This window comes from Eubalaena glacialis, chromosome 1, assembly GCF_028564815.1.
Source record: "Eubalaena glacialis isolate mEubGla1 chromosome 1, mEubGla1.1.hap2.+ XY, whole genome shotgun sequence".
Lineage (NCBI taxonomy): Eukaryota > Metazoa > Chordata > Mammalia > Artiodactyla > Balaenidae > Eubalaena > Eubalaena glacialis.
Genome location: NC_083716.1, coordinates 165,125,325 through 165,145,205, shown reverse-complemented (window position 1 = coordinate 165,145,205; position 19,881 = coordinate 165,125,325). Strand labels below are relative to the sequence as shown.

General features: G+C 45.9%; 1 protein-coding gene across 7 annotated transcripts; it reads left to right on the top strand.

Moving 5' to 3' along the window:
• The first annotated feature begins 361 nt into the window (after positions 1 to 361).
• Positions 362 to 18,219, top strand: NR4A2 (nuclear receptor subfamily 4 group A member 2). 7 transcript variants are annotated; one of them, XM_061200310.1, is made up of 10 exons: positions 9,989 to 10,215; positions 10,302 to 10,496; positions 11,911 to 12,034; positions 12,520 to 13,385; positions 14,184 to 14,313; positions 14,708 to 14,871; positions 15,776 to 15,978; positions 16,377 to 16,393; positions 16,498 to 16,555; positions 16,706 to 18,219. In XM_061200310.1, the coding sequence occupies exons 4-10, from the start codon at positions 12,522 to 12,524 to the stop codon at positions 16,929 to 16,931; spliced, it is 1,662 nt and encodes a 553-aa protein (XP_061056293.1). In that variant the 5' UTR covers positions 9,989 to 10,215; positions 10,302 to 10,496; positions 11,911 to 12,034; positions 12,520 to 12,521; the 3' UTR covers positions 16,932 to 18,219. The 7 variants fall into 7 exon arrangements, with proteins under 7 accessions (XP_061056275.1, XP_061056284.1, XP_061056293.1 ...); XM_061200264.1 differs by having other exon boundaries at positions 16,377 to 16,555; XM_061200283.1 differs by having other exon boundaries at positions 10,204 to 10,219; positions 16,377 to 16,555.
• Positions 18,220 to 19,881: the final 1,662 nt, after the last annotated feature.

Below are 19,881 nucleotides of genomic sequence, written 5' to 3'. Positions count from 1 at the left end.
CCGCGGGGCTGCACGCCGGGCGCCGGCGACAATGGGCTTCTGTGTGTGCAGCTGCCGTCGCCGCTGGGGGCCGGGGGGAGGGGGGCGGGCGGCTGCTCCCCGACCCCCCCTCCCTCTCGCCCGAGACCCCCGAAACGTAACCGGCCTCTCTGCCCCTGGCCTGGCCCCGCCGGCTGCTGCTTTTTTTTCTTTTTTTAAAAAATTTTATCAGTCAGTTCTCCTTGCCCCAACCTCCGCTTCCACCTCCCCCGCTCCCCCTTCTTGGCCCCCAACATGACAAGAGAGTGGGATTTAGCCGGCCGGGGGCGACCACTTTGTGCGTCCCGGGGAGCGGGACCCGCCCAAGGCGCGCCCAGCGGGGGACGCGGTGACCGAGGGGCCGGGAGCGCCGGGCAGGTAACGTATCCTGGACCTGGAGTGGGGGCTTTGTTTGGGGTCGGAGGAGGGGACCTCGGGTGGGTGTGGACGCCGGACAGCCCTTCCGGGTCTCCTGTCTCCTCCCCCGCTCTCCGGACCCCTGGCCTGCCCGCAGGAAGCCAACCTGGGTGTGTAGCGCGAAAAGCGAAAGAGAAACTTCTGCGTGACTAGCTGAGGCTCCTCCGGAGAGGCCGGGATACTAGAGGACCCCCGCCCCCCTCCCGCGCAGGCCCCCCCCCCCGTCGCCCCTCCTCCGCCCACTCCCACCGCTTGCTTCCCTCCCAACGCCGGGGACTTCGGAGTCCTCCCCCCGCCCCCTCGCCGCGGGTTCGGTCTTCGCCCGCCCCCGCCCCCGCCCCCGCCCCGCGGAAGGAGGGGCTGGCGAGGATTTTAGGGACTTCCTGGGATGTGGAGAGCAGCTCTGAACCGTCCCCTTTCAGCAGCCGGTAGCTGGGGAAGCTGGCTCCGGAGCCTCTCGCACGTGGCAGGCAGGCAGAGAACTTGCTTGTGCCTTCTAGGAAATTGCAGTCGATTTGTAATGCAGTTTCGCTTATTGGGAGTTCAAAATTAAACTTTAATAAAGCGTTTGTGTCGTCTCGTCTAATTGTGAAAGCTTCCATCCGTCCTGGTACGTAGACTCTAAGTCTCAAGTTAATGGCGCTAAGCTAGATTTCCCCCCCAAGTACAATTCCGTCAGCCGGCGTCGGCGCAGCTGGATTTCAGTTAGGTACAGATGTTGCTAATGGCAGCTTAAGCACGGATGGGCAGATAGCATACGGAATGCAACATGTTGCCATATGGTTCCTTTAGCCTTTCACCTCCAGGGATATCAATCACGTATATTCTGAGAGGAACTTAATGACTCTCTGAATGGCAAAATGAATTACCTGGTACAATTTATATCCCTTGACCTGATACGTTATAACAACAGGAAGGTAGCATCTCACAGTTTCTGTGGTATAAATTGAACTACAGAGCTCCGTTTCAGATTTTGTATCATCTATTTGTAGTTTGAGAGGCTCTGTCATACCATTCTGGCTGTAAAATCCGTTTCTGTCTTGCCCCCCCTCCACCTCTGGCTGATAGAGAAAGTTTATAAAGTTTAGCAAAACTGTTGTCTTGGTAACTGCCAATCAGCTGACCAAATACTAATCGATGAGGGTATGGAGAAATGGAAAATATGATTTCCAGAGCTAGGTACTTAAGAGCAGTCTTTAGGAACACCGTACTTTCTGAATCAGAAAATTAAAGGACTCCTAAGAAAATTATGTATTCTGTGAGTCGTTTCAATGTAACTCCTAAAACCATTTATTAACTATTTGAAATTCTGTTTTTTTATACTTCAGTCATTCTTAAACTTAGGAAAGTAACTTATGGAAAAGTACTTAGAAATATGAAATATAAGAAAGATAAGAAGGACCTCCTTAGTAAACTAGTTTCTATACCCTTCCCTCCCCGCCTCCACGCCCTCAGCTATGTGTGTACTTTGACTTGAATCCTGGATGTGGTAATACTGGTCGTTTGTTTTTTTCCCCCCCAAAATGTCAGTGACAGCATACTGAGGTCACTGTTAGATCCTAGTGGAATGATTCTGTAATATTTCACAGGTCTTCTAAAAAAATATCCTGGTGATTAATAAAATATTTAATTGATTGGCTCTAATTTCAGATTATAAACGTGGTTGTCTTTTACTGTATCCCTCCTTTTTCCTTCACTAATGCGGAGAGGCAACACTGAAAGACAAGAAATAAGGGTAAAAAAAAAAGTAAAATAATTTACGATAACTTTGTTTTTAAACTTTTACCTATTAAGGGATATCTAAAAGCTATAGACATACTATCTTTTAAAAGATTTTGCATCCAACAATATGTGAACCACATTAATTCATGTGAACTGATAAACTAGTGAAATACACAAAATGGACATAGTCTGAAAATATACATATTTTCAGTCATGCAAGTTTCATATTCATTTTTAAATTACAAGATAATATTTCTCCTTTTTTTTCTCTTTTTGTAATGGCTGATTATTTGTTACCTAGTGCTTGAGTTAGGGCAATAATTTTGATAATGATTATCAAATAATATAAGATCTTTTGTGTATGTAAATAGCAGAAAATTTTATACAGAACAAAATAAGATATATCTGAGTTATGGCAACCCTTACTGGAGACTGTTTTTAGTAATCTTTTAATGGCTGAGGTTGTATTTCTCTCTGTAGCGTCAGCATTCAATGAGTTTTAACCTTGATCAGTAGTGAGGTTGTCAATAATGACTCCATCTCCATGACTTCTGAATAGACAGTGAGTGTGTCCTTTAATCAGTCACACAGAACTCTCCTTATAAAGCTGTTATTGTCATGAGCAGATATTGCAGGCTTCTGTCAAGCCCCATGATTATTAACATGTTCTTCAAAAGCCAGGCTGAAAGTCCTGCTGTGCTTTATTTCGGAATTCAAGTCCATTAGTACATAAAATCCTAAGCAGCAATATTTGCTTTTTCTGAAGTTATACTACATACATTGTGAATAATTTTGGGCCCATTTGTAGACAAAAACTATGTGTATATTTGGTATACATATATAGTAGCAAAAACAAGATATGTATCTTGCATCATGACTTATTTTAAACAAAGATTTGATGGTTGTCCATTGTTACTCTAGATGAGGTGGCTGACTGCCAAGGTGATCCCTATAGCTGGAAAGTACTGGTATTGTTATTGTCTACCAGGGAATCACTTCCTGTCTTTTGAACTCCCAACTTCACCTCCCTCTTTCAATATGGCCCTTCCATATTGCTGATCTGAGAATTTGTTTGAATATGAAAACTTTTGAAAATGTGTTTGTATTGGCCAAGATTTTCACCAGAGTTTTTGGTTGCCTGCTGGTTTACAGTCTTAATCTTGAGCTGGCAGGTATATTTTAATTGAAAATTAAGAAATACTATTAGGACAAGGTATATTCCCCATGCTCTAAGTAATTTTAATTGTGATGTAATCCTAGATGCTTTCTAATTTTTTTTAACCTATGAATGTATTTTAAAATATTTAAGATAGGACAGATTTATGCCTTTCTCAAGGTAATATAGGACAAGTTATGGATAGGCATTAGACCTCTAATGGTACACTTCATTTGAGTGAGTGAGGGTGGGGAGGAGAGCCATCAGGAAAGAGTATATAGTCTCACTGCCCTGGCCCTGTTTGCTTTTCAAACTTAAAACCACATTGCTGCATTGGAAACTTGTTTCTCTCTTTTATAGACTTTCATTTAAACATGTTTTAAAAAAACTGTCAATCTGTAAATATTTAACCAGCCAAGCAGGAAACAATCTTTTATTCTCGACTATATGCAGCTTTGTTTTTACCTGGGTTAGTGTGGTGGCCACGTAAATACCACATAAAATTTTGATTTGGTGTTCCTTACTTTGAAGATGGACAGAGGCTTCTTTAATTAATCTTGCTCTATTTCATGTTCTGTATTCAGATATTGAAATACAGTATTTTTATACATTTATAAGATTGTGTTTGCATTTATTTAATTTATGTTTCTTTTTTTTAAAGCGTGTAGCCTTGAATGTTTGTTCTACTTTTTTTTTTCTTCACATCATTACTCTGGTACTGCTTGATGTAACTTGATTAGCTCCCTCCCCAGTCATGATTGGTAATTAAAATAGGCATTAAAATTAGTCACTTAGCAATTTTGCTGTTCAATTGGCAATTAAATTACTTAATTGCAATTAAAGTCCTAATTTTAATTGGCAAAATGATAGATGTAGATTTAAGATAATATGTATAAATACTTTAATAAGTGTCTATATAAGGATTACTTAATTACTCAACTTCAAGTTTATGCTGTTAACTTTAGAACTTTTAAGTGAGCAATGAAATTTATATTACATCTATTCAAAGGATATGGTAATTAGATTTATTGCTTATCACTATAAGGGTCCTTGCTATAAGTTACTTTTGTAGTGTTAAAATTGTAGGCTTGATAATTGCAGAATTATGATAAAAAAGGGCATATATGTCTGTCATAATATATCAATAACATGTCTTCATTTTTTATTAAATTGAGAAGTTCCTATACGACAGTTAGTCTGAGGAAAAAAAATCAAAAATGGTTATTTTATCATTAAAGGTAAAACAAAAACTAACCAGCTATGATATACATATGAAAACTGTTGCAAAGTGTATGTATTTTATCTACTAAAAGAAAATCCTGTGTAATACTGTGGTGGTTACTAATGTTATCAGCTACTTCTAGAATTTCAAGTGTCCGCGATATATTCTTAGCATATAGCAACTTATTTTCAGAATCTTTAAAGTGTCTTTCAGGACTTTGTACATTTTAATGACTCCCATGTTTAGTGAAATCAGCAAGGAAATCTAAAACCAAAGTAACCTTTCCTTGCTTAATCAAGAAGAATTCTTCCATAAGAAAATATTGGTGATTGCCAGGGGCTGGGAGGAGGGGAGAATGGAGAGTTATTGTTTAATGGTTATAGAGTTAGAGTTTTATAAGATGAAGAGTTATGGGGGTGGATGGTGATGATTGGTGCACAACAGCATGACTGTATATAACATCACTGAACTGTACACTTACAAATGTAAGATGGTAAATTTTATGTTATGTGTCTTTTACCACAACAACAAAAAGAAAATTTTAAGTGGTTAAAGTAAATATTTAGGAGATAGTTACTGAGAGTCAAGAATTAGAGAAAAGATGAAGGATTTTTATTATGCAAAATACTTTTTGAGTGGCATGAGGTTTTACCATATGTTCAGTTTTAGAATTTTAATTTATAAGTAGATGCTTCTAGAAAAAAAGAGTGCTGTTTTCTTCTGCACATCTTTCCACATTTCTAGAACTGAGTACTGTATCAAAGCAAGAAACAATTTTTAAAGTCTTTGCATTAAGTGGTTTGGAGTGAAAAATGGGCTGGGTAAAACTAAGCAAAAGCCACAACTACCCAAAATGTGAATTACCAGCTGAGCATTTGACTTATTCTCTAGGCATCTCATAAAAGAGGAACAAATGATTGGTTGATTAATATCTTATTAATGCAAGTGAAATGGCAAAGCAAATAACCAAAAACCTTCCATATTAAAAAATGATTTTGTATTTTCAGAAACTGAGTTTTTTCAAAGTGAAAATTTATTTCTTCTATCACTAATGTAAAACTTCCTGCTGAATGGCAACAAATGCCATGAAAATTGTCCAAACATAAGTTAAAATATGTCTCATTTTATGCTTAACATAGGTTCCATTAACTAATATTATTGTGAAATGTCTTCAAGTTACCTTGATTCTTATAGCATAACAGGTATATCTGTTTACTGTATTTGAATTGTAAGAGCTAAGGGCTACTCTGAGTACATTTTGGGAGAATAGTGAAATAAATCCCTAAAGACCCCTTTCCCATGCATTAAGATACAAAATCCTATGGAATTAAATCCATGTTTGCTTTCTAAATTATACCAAAATCTCAATTTTATTAAGTATAATCTGCCTAGCCTTGCATAAAATAAATACTTTGGTTTAATGTGAGTATGCATTATTTACATTGTTTTTTTATGAAAATATTTTTTCTATATATGTACCAATATGTTCTACTTAATATTGGCTAATATCATAAAAGATAACATAGTAACATTATTTTCCTATATGCTTTTTCTGAGGTCATCTAATACTGTATATTGATAGAAATAATAATTTTGTAATTTATTTTAGTTGGTTTCAAAAGAAGGACCTACTTATGGATAGGATCAATTTTATTCCCATTTATTGTAAATTGTTAAGAACACCGACCTTCATTTGGGGTAACTTTATGTATTTATACATGGCAATAATTTAAAGTTATATCAGATTCTGGGCCCTGAAAGAAACATTATTGTCATTTTAATCGAGTTATAAAATAGTTTATATTCAAGAATCTATTTATGTTCAAGAATCTTGCAGGATTGCAGTCATATAAATGCAGAATTTCAGTTTCTTTTAGCCTAGAGCATCATTTGAACATTTTCTAAAAGGTTGTTCAATTCTACATTTTGATTCCATTATATGTGTAATTAAACCTCTATGCACAAAAGCATTCTCTTATGTACGAGCAAATACACCCACAGGAATCCTCTTCTAAACTATAATTTATTTAAACATGTAATCATAGGATTTTAAAACATGCTTTTATTTTTCCAAACTAAATGCCAAATTTGAACTGCTTAGTGATAAAATGAAAGATTTTATTACCATTTTGACTTTTTTTTCTCCCTGTGAGCTAACAGTGAGTTAAACATGGACAGGAGGAAATAAAGAAAATCTGTTGTGAGCCTAATTCCAGTGTTAAACTGTTTCCCTTTTTGAGAAATACAGAAGAGAATCAAAGATTTGTAGTTATTTATGAATTCCAGCAGAATATGAATATTTTGGCTTGCAGCAAGCTCTCCTGGGGCTTGGCCTAAGTAGTAAATAGCTAGTTGTGTGTGTATATGTGCTTGTGTGTGTGTGTGTGTGTGTGTGTGTGTGTGTGTGATGTATCTTCATGAACGTTGTGGAGTCAGGCCCCCTACTGACAGGATCAGTCAATTACAGACATTGGCCCTTCTACTGAGACTGTTCCATCAGAATCTGGTGGGGACACAGGAGTCTGGAGCTTTGAGCGTCTGCTGGATCCTTTCCACCCCGAGCACATCTGAGCCCTACGAAAAATACCAACCCAAGAAATAGCTTACCTAATAATGGGTTTAAGTGAGTTTATCCGCCTTGCATCCGGTGTGTCTTCCTAAGAAGACACACTTCCTGGGAGCTAGAATAGGAATTTGAGGAGAGAGAAAATTCATGTGGATTGTAGAATAGAAGGCAAAAAAAGCCACCTTTTTTTTCTCATTTTTATGTTATATTTATTCAATCCATTTTCGGTTACTAATAATTGTTATAATAAGCTGCTGTGAAAACTGCGTCTCAATCTTGGGTGCCTTAAGACTTGAGCAAAAGCTCTGTTATCAAGAAGCCAGACTCGACAGGTTGCTGTTATAGAATAACCCATCACATTACAATGTTTGTCTTCCTTGGAGCTCACTTTAAGGACTCCAGCACATTTTCCCACTTACTGGGAGAGAATTTTCAAATTGCCCGCAGACTCAACCCAGGCTAAAGCCAAGTGTTTTTTAAAATGGTTTAAGGGAGGAGGAGCGTGTGGAGGGAATGTACCTACTTAGATCTGCGTATTGGTGTTTGGAGAATGATGGTTACAACCTTAAAGTTCTCCTGGCCCCCGCCTTCCTAGGAATATATTAAAAAATAATAACTGCCACCCCAGCATGGCTGCGCTTGAATTTCCGACTGCCTGAAAATAGCTGCTGGGAGCCTGGCCCACCCCTGGGATCAAGGAAAGCTCCCCCAGGCCGCGCGTCCTGCTCCCTTGCGGAAGGGGAAGGGAACCCGGGAGGGCGCCACCGAGCTAGAGCTGCTGCTATTTTGGGCCCAGCCCGGCGGGTGCGTCAATGCCTGAGCCCCTGCGTCACCGCCACCCCCACCGCTTTCCTTCTCCCCTGCTCTCCAAACTCTCACTTTTTCCCTTTCGTTCGCGTGGAATCGTTTCTGCCCACAGGGCGCTGACGCTACCCAGCTCATGCTAATAAGCGATTCTTCGCCCTCCTCCTCTCACCCCCCTACTTACACACCTTCACCCGCCACCGCAACATTCCCCCCACCACCACCCAACACACACACACGCACGCGCACACACACACACACACACACGCACGCACACGCGCGCGCGCGCGCGCGCTCTCAAACACACTTCCTGGTTTTATTTTTTCTCGCGCCCGCTAGGGCACCGCTGAGCCGCAGCGGTGGCTGCAGCAGCAGCAGCAGCGGCAGTCGCAACATCTGGGGGAAACTTAAGGTGGTCATGTAGGTTTTCCCGAGGATGCGGTACAGAAGAGCCTGCGGCTTCTCGGGGCAGCCTCGGGGCACCTGATGGCAACGCCTCTCCGGCCGCCGGGGAGCAGGAGGCGGCGGGAGAGGGCAAAGGCTGGGGTGCAGATTAGAGCTGAGCGGCACCGTAAGGCGGAGAGCTCCACGGCGATTTCGGCCCGCCTGTACCGGGAACACCAGGATGGGGGGGGGGGTGCAAAGGGGCCCCGAGCCTGGAAGCGAGCTACGCCGAGGGGGAGGGGCGGCTGGAAGTCTTCTTGGGCGGAGGAGGGGGACGCCTCCGAACCCTCCCTCCCCCGTTAACTCCCCAGCCCCATGGGAGAAGCCCCGAGGCTCGTCCAGCTCGAGCCCAGGGACCCGAAAGGGGGCTTGCTCCCGGGAGAAGCGGCGTTTCTTTGCTAGAAAGCGCCTTGCGCCCTCAGCTTAGAGGTGGATTGACTTGCGAAGCGGAGTCTGCGGCGGCTGGGGCGGCTGCGGGGGTGCGGCGAGCTCCGGTCGCCCGCCGGGCCCCACTCCTGGGAAGGCTGAACGCACACACCGTACGCCTTGCAGAGATCTAGACCCCCCCTTCTCCCCGCCGCTTCCCCTATGTTTAGTCTTTCCCTCTTGGCTCCCAGATTGAAGCTTCGAGAGCCCTTGTGCTTCAGAGGAGGGTAGATTTATTTCCCTAAAACTCGTGGAAAGACACGAGTTGATGGGCACCCAGGAGTGTCAAAGTATGAGAGTTGGTAAAAGGTGAGGCTGGGGCACCTTTCTGCAGAACACACCTGTTGCCCGGCGCTCGGCTGCATTGTCTGAGAAAGGAAAGTGGGTGACGCCTCACTTTGACTTTTGGGGTCCCTGAAGGGCTGGGTCACTGGCTACCCTCTCCTTTCTGCTTCCCTCCCCACGCACCACGTCTTCCCTCGCACGTGAGCACTGCAAGGAAAGAAGGGAACATGGAAAATAGGCCATACCTACTCTCTTCCACCTTGGAGTGTGTGTGCGTGTGTGTATGAGAGAGAGAGAGGGAGAATATGCTAGAAGAGAAGGCCGGGGACAGGAAAAAAGAGAAAAAAGGGATGCACTGAACTAGGGAAATCCCACCCCAATTGCCTGAGCCCTCCGAGCGTCTCGTGTCATGGGACATCTGTACTCGCTTCCGCTAACGGGGATGGCAATTGTGGGTGGGCGAGGTTAGGGCGCTGCCAGGCACGCCCCGTCTCGTGCGATTCCAGGTGCTGGCTACCTGGCCCACGCCTGGGTCCCCTTCCGCTCGGGCTTTTGTTGCACCCTCCCCCACCTGTGAGCTGCCGGACCGCAGCGGCGGCGCGGGGATTGGCCGGGGGTGGGGGGGTGGGGGGAGGGGAGGTGAGATGTCGAGGCTCTGTGGGCTGCGCGGACCTGAGTGGAGAGGTCACACCTCTTTCGGAAAAGGGGAAAAAAAACCCCTAGCTGGCTACCAAGGTGAACCCTAAACGGTTCCCACCTTAAAATCGGCCCTGCTCGTGACGTCAGGTCGGAAATATACCAAAGCGAGCGCCGGCCAGGAGTCTGGGGAGCGCGGCGGCTCGGCGATTGGGCGGCAGGCCGCTGACGCGCGCTGACGCGCGGAGACTTTAGGTGAATGTTGGCAGCGGCAGCGCGAGCCACATAAACAAAGGCACATTGGCGGCCAGGGCCAGTCCGCCCGGTGGCTCGCGCTAGGCTCCGCGGTCCCGCTCGCCTGCCCAGCCGCCGCCTTCCCCTGCTCCCTCCCCGCTCTCGGCGCCTCCGTTCCCTTCGCCCCTCTCGCCCACCCCTCCCCGACCCTGCCACCCCGACTCCCGGAGGGAACTACACTTTGGCCGAGTTGAATGAATGAAGAGAGACACGGAGAACTCCTAAGTGAGTAGGTGCAGCCCGTACAGCTCGCGTTCTTTTATCCTTCTTTCTGTTTTTGCACGTCTCTTCTTCCCGCTTGTGTGGTGCAGGTTCTCTGGAAGTGGGCGCCGAAGGCGCGGAGCGCGAGTGGGGCCGGAGGATGGGGAGTAGGTGTGCGCAGCTACAGAGGGCATTTGTCGGAACTCCTGCTTTGCCACCCAACAGAGGCTTCCAGGCTCCTCATTGGTGGACGTGAAAGGGAGGCTTGCACAGTTTCGGGAGCTGCGGACTTAACACGCGGAAATGTGCGCAAAGTTTGCTCTTGGTGCGGAATTGATTGTGGTCTTTGGACACGTAGACTCCAAGTCCTGTGTATACGAGGGACCTGGACGCTGCCCACAAAGTGACAGGGAGAGTGAAAGTTCTTCAGTTTATGTGTTGCTTGGGAACTGTATCACCGCGGCTGGCCAGCGTGCCCGTGTCTCTTGGGTATTGTTGAGTAAGGAGGGGCGGTTGGTAGAGTGACCTGTTACTAAGTTGCTTGAAATTTCTGGTTTTGACATATGCCGCGCTTGTGTTTGTGAGTTTGTCAGAGAGGCAGAGACAGAGAGACAGGCTATTTAGAGTAGTTATGAAGCTGCGAAGTTACCAGAGGGTTAATATCCAGCACAGGCATATCTGTCAAGGGCTGTGAGGGTCAAGAGTCTCCTTTCTTTCTACTTTTTCTGGTTACCCTCCCTCCTCCATGAAACAAGATTATGAGGGGGGTGGTGGTGGGGGAGGAGAACAGAATTGGATGTTTGGCTTTCTTTTTCATTAGTAATAAAATCGTCTATGCTCTAGAATGCCTTCCAAGTGGGAACATCTGAAAAGTACTAGGACACAAGAATGCCTTGTTCCAGCAAGTAAGCAGATTGTGGAAGGCTGGATAGGAAAGGTGCTCAGCTTGCTATGTTGAGAGGTGCTTCTAACACCGGTGCCACTATTGGATATGCAGCATTTCCCTCTCCCTGCAACTGACTAAGATGCTCCTGAAAAAATAGGGTCCCCTGTTTCCACCTCTTGGCCATTAAAGATGAAAGACAAATTTCCTGGAGAAGTGAATGCCCATTCACCTGTATCCCCAAACCCAGTGCTCCGTCAAAAGCTCTTAGGAAATCCAGATGCTTCCATTAAGATTGCCTTCAGGGCTACCCGGGCCTTGCTAACATTTTGTAACTCCTAGGGGGTGAAGGAAGAGATTGTTTTCACATTTTATATTCTTGACTTCTACTTCCTTCCCTGCTTCCTAGATGAAAAGCCAGTTTCACCACAGGAAAAAAAAAATTCAAGAGAAGGTTCCAATGCTGTATTTTGTTAAACCCCAGTTTCTTCTTATTTAGTTTTGAATTAAACTAAAATGGAAATGACACTCCCCTCGCACTGCCCCCAAACACCCAGTAAAGGGGCCAATTTATTTCATCATAAATAAGTACATGGAATACCTTTCCTTCTTCAGAGGTATTCTCTGCAAGGATCAACACAGTCAATGGGTGAAATTTTCTGTTGTTTCCAGCCATCTCTTTTAGACATTCATTTTAAATGCTGTTTGATAAAGGCTGCACACTAATTTCCAAATAAACAATCAAGAAGGGCATAGAAGGGCCTGCCTGGTGATACAGATGCCCAGCCAAATCTGTCCGGAAAGTCACCCTAAGGCTTCCTGTGTCTTTATTTCAGGGAGGAGATCTGCCAGGCTGGGCTCTCCACTGCTTTTCTAAAAATCTTGGAAACTTTGTCCTTCATTGAATTACGACACTGTCCACCTTTAATTTTCTCGAAAACGCCTGTAACTCAGCTGAAGGTTAGTGCAACTTCATTTTTTTTCTTTCCCTCCCCCGAGTTCCGTAAACGTCAAGAAACAGGGCAATGCGATCTTTCCCAGCAAACCCTGTAACTTAAGTATTTCCCCCGACCCATCGCCTTCGGGAACAAGTTTCTCATTGTGCAATTCAACTTGATTTCTGGATTGAGCTTGCTGAACCCGAGCTTCAGAGGAAAGGCTCATTGAAGCGGGATTGCCCATGAAAGGGGGCGGAGGGGGAGGCGTTGGAAATATCCGGGAATGGAGACTGTAATAGCTTTCTAGTTCTGGGTCTTTATTGGATCAGCCTTTCCTTGTCCTGCACTGTTTCGCTCCTCAGTATTCGCACTCTCCGCCCTTCCTCTCGCGCCCCTACGTGCTCTCTGACCGCCGCGGGCTGCCGGTGTAGCTCCAGGTGTACCCGAGCCCGGGAGAAAGTGTTCAGTTGACCAGGCTGAGTGTATATTACCCTGTTTCATTTCCAGCCATGCCTTGTGTTCAGGCGCAGTATGGGTCCTCGCCTCAAGGAGCCAGCCCCGCTTCTCAGAGCTACAGTTACCACTCTTCGGGAGAATACAGCTCCGATTTCTTAACTCCAGAGTTTGTCAAGTTTAGCATGGACCTCACCAACACTGAAATCACTGCCACCACTTCTCTCCCCAGCTTCAGTACCTTTATGGACAACTACAGCACAGGCTACGACGTCAAGCCACCTTGCTTGTACCAAATGCCCCTGTCCGGACAGCAGTCCTCCATTAAGGTAGAAGACATTCAGATGCACAACTACCAGCAACACAGCCACCTGCCCCCCCAGTCCGAGGAGATGATGCCGCACTCCGGGTCGGTTTACTACAAGCCCTCCTCTCCCCCGACGCCCACCACCCCGGGCTTCCAGGTGCAGCACAGCCCCATGTGGGACGACCCAGGATCCCTCCACAACTTCCACCAGAACTACGTGGCCACCACGCACATGATTGAGCAGAGGAAAACGCCGGTCTCCCGCCTCTCCCTCTTCTCCTTTAAGCAGTCGCCCCCCGGCACCCCCGTGTCTAGCTGCCAGATGCGCTTCGACGGGCCCCTGCACGTCCCCATGAACCCGGAGCCGGCGAGCAGCCACCACGTGGTGGACGGGCAGACCTTCGCTGTGCCCAACCCCATCCGGAAGCCCGCGTCCATGGGCTTCCCCGGCCTGCAGATCGGCCACGCGTCGCAGCTGCTCGACACGCAGGTGCCCTCGCCGCCGTCGCGGGGCTCCCCTTCCAACGAGGGGCTGTGCGCCGTGTGCGGCGACAACGCGGCCTGCCAGCACTACGGCGTGCGCACCTGTGAGGGCTGCAAAGGGTTCTTTAAGGTGAGCCAGGACGGGGGCGGAGGAGGCAGGTAGGGGCCCCCTAGTGCCCGGAGCCTCAGCGTGCTGGCTCCACTGGGGTGCAGGCGCCCGGCGCCAACTGGCCCCTGACCGTCCGACTCCCGGGGTCCACGGGGGCTGCCCTGCAGCCGCCCCTGGGCTGCGGCGGAGGCTTCTGGGTGCCTGGGAAGGGGAAGTAGGAAGACCGGGAGACCCGGGGTCGCATCCCCCACACGCAGCCGACCCGGCGAACCCCCGCCCGAAGTTGCCGGAGCTGAGTTGGAAGAGGGTCATTTGCATGTGCTAGGAGCTGTCTTCTCTGTTCAAATTGAAATTGGTTAGGACAGAGAACCGTGTCTGAGCTAACCAAGTGGAACAGAATTCCCTATGGTCAAATTAAGTGATCTCTTTATTTCGCCATCCTGATTGAATAATCTTATCATTTTAAATAGAGAAGGTCTCTAAGGAATGTAAATAATATGAATGCCCACGGATTTGTATTTACTGAGCGTCTCCTTCTCCTTCTCTTGGCATATAAAACACAGCAAGGAGCGGCAAGGTTAGCTCAAATGTTAACGCTATCAATTTTCTTCTGTTAAATGCCCTGGGGGAGGAAAAAGAAAAGAGAGAGAAAGAAAAGGAAAAAAGAAAAAAATAAAAAGGAGTTGTGTATGTGTTTGTTTATGGGGAGGGTGTGTGGATCCCGGCCGTTCAGAAATTGTGTCTGGATTCCCTGAATTGTTGGATTTTCAAGAGAAAAAAAAATTTTTTTTTTCCGGCCTATATTGTCTCCTTTTGCAGCGCACGGTGCAAAAAAACGCGAAATACGTGTGTTTAGCAAATAAAAACTGCCCAGTGGACAAGCGGCGCCGGAATCGCTGTCAGTACTGCAGATTTCAGAAGTGCCTTGCTGTTGGGATGGTCAAAGAAGGTAGGTTGGGGCAAGCAGCCCGCTCCCCAGTCTGCGCCCTTGGGAAGCTGCTGCTCCTAGCCCAGACCCACTTCCCAGAGCCGGGGCGGGGGCGGGGAGGAGGCCTCCCGCTTCCCCCGCACCGGCCTCTGGCCTCTACGACTCGGCAGCTGCCTGCTCGCCCATCCTGCCCTAGAGAAAGCCGCCAGGCCCTTCCCGCCTTTAACTATACGACCCATTGGGAAGAAGACATGAAACAACCCCCCAGTTTTTACGCTTCTTGTCAGTAAAGGCTTTACAAGCGGTGGGGCGCTGCCCCGCCCCGCCGGGCGCCCCGCGGCTGCGGCCTTCCCCCGGGGAGGGGCCCAGGCAGCAGCTGGATCTTGCTTGCCCTCACCCAGCGATTCCTTTGCAGTGGTTCGCACAGACAGTTTAAAAGGCCGGAGAGGTCGTTTACCTTCGAAACCGAAGAGCCCACAGGAGCCCTCTCCCCCCTCGCCCCCGGTGAGTCTGATCAGTGCCCTCGTCAGGGCCCATGTCGACTCCAACCCGGCTATGACCAGCCTGGACTATTCCAGGGTAAGAAGCTGGCGTGGGGGGGATCCTTCGGACAACTGACAGATGGGCAGGACCCCTTCCCCACACCCATCACTAACCCCCAGGCCCAAGGGATAAAAGGAAGCGTGCGAGGCTGTGGCTTCACGGCTCTGGGCAGGGCCACAGAAGACAGATGGCGTTGCTAGGGCTGCAGACGTGAGGACAGGGCAGAGGAAGGAAGAGAGGGTAGGCCACAGTGGTCAAACCTCTGTGAGGCCCCTTCCCAGCACCACCGTGCACGCACACACACACCAGTGCCTCTGATGCCTAAACCAGAGGCAGTGCAAAAGCCCCCACGTGGGTTCTATCACCAGTCCTCCATGGAGATGCTTTAATCCTCATTCTCTCTGGTGCCGTCAGGGTGAGGGATGCCTCCTCCCGGGTCAGGGAAGGGGAAGAGAAGTGGGTATAAGGAATGGCAGTGGGTGGGGGAATCAAGTGGTCAGATTCCTCTTTTACCCCAGCCGTGAGAAATGTGTGCGCTTTAAATGGAGGAAGTGTGCCGGGCAAACCTAGAAGCAAACCTAGAAGCCACTGCAATTTTACTGAGATTTGCAAAGGGCGTCTCTGCTCGAGACCCACTCTGGGACTGGCATGAATACTAACGTGTCAATTGTTTTGTGGAGATAAGAGTGAACGTTTCCCAGGGCTGGTTGGCACTGTATTTAGTCTGTATGGAAATGGTAATTTACATATTTAAAGCAGCGACCTCATAGCACCATCCCTAATTGAATTAATTGCCCCGGAACATCTAATTTCCTTACTGGTCAGAGAGAGGTTTAATTGTTATAAAAACCTGGCTCCCCTACTAGAAACGAGGTTAGCAATTTCACGGGTTATATATTTTAGAGAACCTCATTAAGTGCTTTTTAAAATGAAATTCCAGTTCCAGGCGAACCCTGACTATCAGATGAGTGGAGATGACACCCAGCATATCCAGCAATTCTATGATCTCCTGACTGGCTCCATGGAGATCATCAGAGGCTGGGCGGAGAAGATCCCGGGCTTCGCTGACCTGCCCAAAGCCGACCAGGACCTGCTTTTCGAATCGGCTTTCTTAGAACTATTTGTGCTGAGATTAGCATACAGGTAAATGGAGAGGGCGATCCAGGAAGGTTGGGAATGGAGGAAGAGAGGAATCAAGAAAGGAAAAGAAAGGGAAAAGGGAGAGAAAAGGGGGAAAGAGAGGAGAACAGAATGGGAAATAAATGAGGGGGAAAGGAAGGAAAGGAGAGTAGATAAAAGGAAGAGAAGGGAAGGAGTGAGGGCAGAAGCCTTAGATGAATGGAATGGAGGTGGGATAGGGGGCATTCTTGATTGTTATGAAATTAAACCCTTTCAAGGTCCACTGGCCTACGTTTTATTAACTCTTTGGTAATTAGGTGCCTCTTAAATCCCTCATTTATTGCTCTTCAAGTAATTAGTTGTTTAGCTTTTTTCTCTCTCTCTTTTTCTCCCCCTCCCCCTCTCTTTGGTATTAATTGCAGGTCCAACCCAGTGGAGGGTAAACTCATCTTTTGCAATGGGGTGGTCTTGCACAGGTTGCAATGCGTTCGTGGCTTTGGGGAATGGATTGATTCCATTGTTGAATTCTCCTCCAACTTGCAGAATATGAACATCGACATTTCTGCCTTCTCCTGCATTGCTGCCCTGGCTATGGTCACAGGTCAGTACCACAGGCACAGGGCACTTCTCCAGAACTGCCCAGTGGGATTCGTCCCGGTTTTCCCTTGCTGCCTGCCGACCCTCCCTGGTCCTGTCAGCTAACTAACTGCTCGGTGCATTCCTCTTTTGTTTCTGGTTGTGTTTTCTGCAGAGAGACACGGTCTCAAGGAACCCAAGAGAGTGGAGGAGCTGCAAAACAAGATTGTAAATTGTCTCAAAGACCATGTGACTTTCAACAATGGGGGCTTGAACCGCCCCAACTATTTGTCCAAACTGTTGGGGAAGCTTCCAGAACTCCGTACGCTTTGCACGCAGGGGCTACAGCGCATTTTCTACCTGAAACTGGAAGATTTGGTACCACCACCAGCAATAATTGACAAACTTTTCCTGGACACTTTACCTTTCTAAGACCTCCTTCCATGCACTTCAAAGGAACTGGAAAGAAACCCAAAACTGTCCAGAGGGGGCAAGTCACAAGGGCAGAGAGATCCCCCTGAGCTGCCTCAGCTCTAGCCGGCCCCCACCCCTTCCATACACCTTGGCCCTTGATCTCTAAAGAAAACAAACAAACAAACAACAACAAAAGCAAAAACTGTTACTATTTCCTAACCTGCAGGCAGAACCTGAAAGGGCATTTTGGCTCCGGGGCATCCTGGATTTAGAACACGGACTACACACAATACAGTGGTATAAACTTTTTATTATCAGTTTAAAAATCATTTTATTGTTCAGAAGGAAGCTTCTTAATGTATGATGGAAAACATTTGGCCATGTTTGGTTGTTGCAGTTAAGACAAACGTAATACACACAGACACATACACGCACACACCCACATTGTAAGGGGACCCACAAGTATTGCCCTTTAAAAGACTTCAAAGTTTTCTGCTGTAAAGAAAGCTGTAATATATAGTAAAACTAAATGTTGCGTGGGTGGCATGAGTTGAAGAAGGCGAAGGCTTGTAAATTTACCCAATGCAGTTTGGCTTTTTAAATTATTTTGTGCCTATTTATGAATAAATATTACAAATTCTAAAAGATAAGTGTGTTTGCAAAAAAAAAAGAAAAAAGAAATAACCACAAAAAAGGGACAAGCATGTTGATTCTAGGTTGAAAATGTTATAGGCACTTGCTACTTCAGTAATGTCTATATTATATAAATAGTATTTCAGACACTATGTAGTCTGTTAGATTTTATAAAGATTGGTAGTTATCTGCGCTTAAACATTTTCTCAATTGTAAAATAGGTGGGCACAAGTATTACACATCAGAAAATCCTGACAAAAGGGACACATAGTGTTTGTAACACCGTCCAACATTCCTTGTTTGTAAGTGTTGTATGTACCGTTAATGTTGATAAAAGAAAGTTTATATCTTGATTATTTTGTTGTCTAAAGCTAAACAGAACTTGCATGCAGCAGCTTTTGACCGTTTCCAGAGTGCTTATAATATACATAACTCCCTGGAAATTACTGAGCACTTTGAATTTTTTTGTTTTTTGTTTTAATGTCTAAGATTGTCAGTTAATATATTATTTTATGTTTGAGTAAGAATTTTAATAGTGCCATATTCTGTAGTATTTTTCTTTGTATATTTCCAGTATGGCACACGATATGAGTCACTGCCTTTTTTTCTATGGTGTATGACAGTTAGAGACGCTGATTTTTTTTCCTGATAAATTCTTTCTTTGAGAAAGACAATTTTAATGTTTACAACAATAAACTATGTAAATGAACAAAATTTTGTCTTCTTTCTGGGTTAGGAAAAATGATGACTAAACAGCAATATACAATAGACAGAGTTGGAGATTGATTTGGGATAGGTCACTTATTGAACATCTGAGTTTCTGACAGCTTAGACCTATTCTGGCAAAAGGAACTGGGAAATTGAACTAATTATCCAGAGAATTCTGTACAATATTTTTCCTTAACCGGAATTTTCCGGTGTGGCAACCTACATTTATCAGAATCAGGTGAGAATATCTCAACTCTTCTGATAACTTTGCCAGTAAGTGCAGCTTTCAGAAGAGAAGTTCAGGAGACCTAACAGCTTTTGAACTTTTGCAAGGTTCGAAGTCCTATCAAGTTTTTGTCTTGCACAATGTTTAGAAAGTATCTTTTTAAGACTCAGAAAGTCAACATGGATTTGAAGTGTATTAAATATAATCTCTGATTTTTCTTATTCCTTGTAAAGGATCTTGGAGGAAGAGCCAAGCATTTTGGTCCCTTTGGGCCTTGGGTCAGTGGTTTTTGGCATAGAGCAGAACAGTAGAGGCATTTCTTACAACTTTTTGTTTTCCTCCTTCAGTGAATAGTGATGAGGTTCAATTTGCAGTTTTAGAATAATATTTCCATCTTAAAAGTTTCTCAGGTAAAGAACAAAATATCCATTCGTCAGGTCCTGGGTCTTGTCAGATACAAACAAGTTATATCAAAGTCTCTAGGATTCCACCCAGCACCAACTTTTAGCAAAGAAAGTAACTAACACTGTAGAAGCCACTTCTGGTACCAGCTTCCTCTCAGCGACCTGGTCCTTGAGGGGTGGAGGTCCAGCCAGTTTCGCCTCTGGACAGCTGTGAATTCATAGAAAGTGCAGGATGGGGGTGGTTTTCTTCATTGGCCCTGGTGGATTTCAATTGGCCTCCGGTCACTGAAATTTACAGAACGTGTTATTGTTTTTAAAATGCAGAGTTAGAACAGTAAATTTCCAGGAGAGTTCTCAGGTTATTTTTACTTTGCCTTTTCTTCCTTAAAAAAAAAAAAAAAAAAAAAAAAAAGACATGTTTTGCGGGTCGGGCAATAGAGATAAGGCAGGTCTCCGTGGTAATTTAAGGTTATTTTCAAGAGATGCGTTTCTCTACAGGTAACTCTGAGGGGCAAAAATGGGTGGCCACTTAAGAGATTAAGTAATAAGCAAAATGTCCGATGTCCTAGCTTCCTTGAAAAGATGGGGCTTGCCATTTCCTTTTATTTTCACAACTTCTGCTCAACCAAAGCCGAACACTAATAAGCAGAGAGAAAGAGAAAGCTCTTTAGAAATGCAGTGAGTCTGCAGAGCCGTCAGCAGTCGTCTCCCAGGTGTCTGCAGCCCCGAGACAATTACATTCCGACTCAGAATCCTCGAGAGTTGAACCCAGAAACGAACTCTGTTGCAGGTTCTCCCTTAAGGAAGCCGCTGTGCATCACCCGAGGCCAATGGGGTGTCAGGTACTGCGCCTCCCGAGAATTTGGGGTGAAAGGAGGGAGGGATGACTCTCTCCCATGCCCGCATGCAGACTGCACCGGCTCCGCGTATATTTAGTTGTAATTCCTAAATTGAAAAGTGGCTAGT

Excerpts from the sequence above, each read along its gene's own strand:
- NR4A2 (XM_061200292.1), top strand. The coding sequence starts at position 12,522 with ATGCCTTGTGTTCAGGCGCAGTATGGGTCCTCGCCTCAAGGAGCCAGC. Across the intron at positions 14,314-14,707 it reads TGTTGGGATGGTCAAAGAAG|TGGTTCGCACAGACAGTTTA; the intron begins GTAGGTTGGGGC and ends ATTCCTTTGCAG. Across the intron at positions 15,979-16,376 it reads GTGCTGAGATTAGCATACAG|GTCCAACCCAGTGGAGGGTA; the intron begins GTAAATGGAGAG and ends TATTAATTGCAG.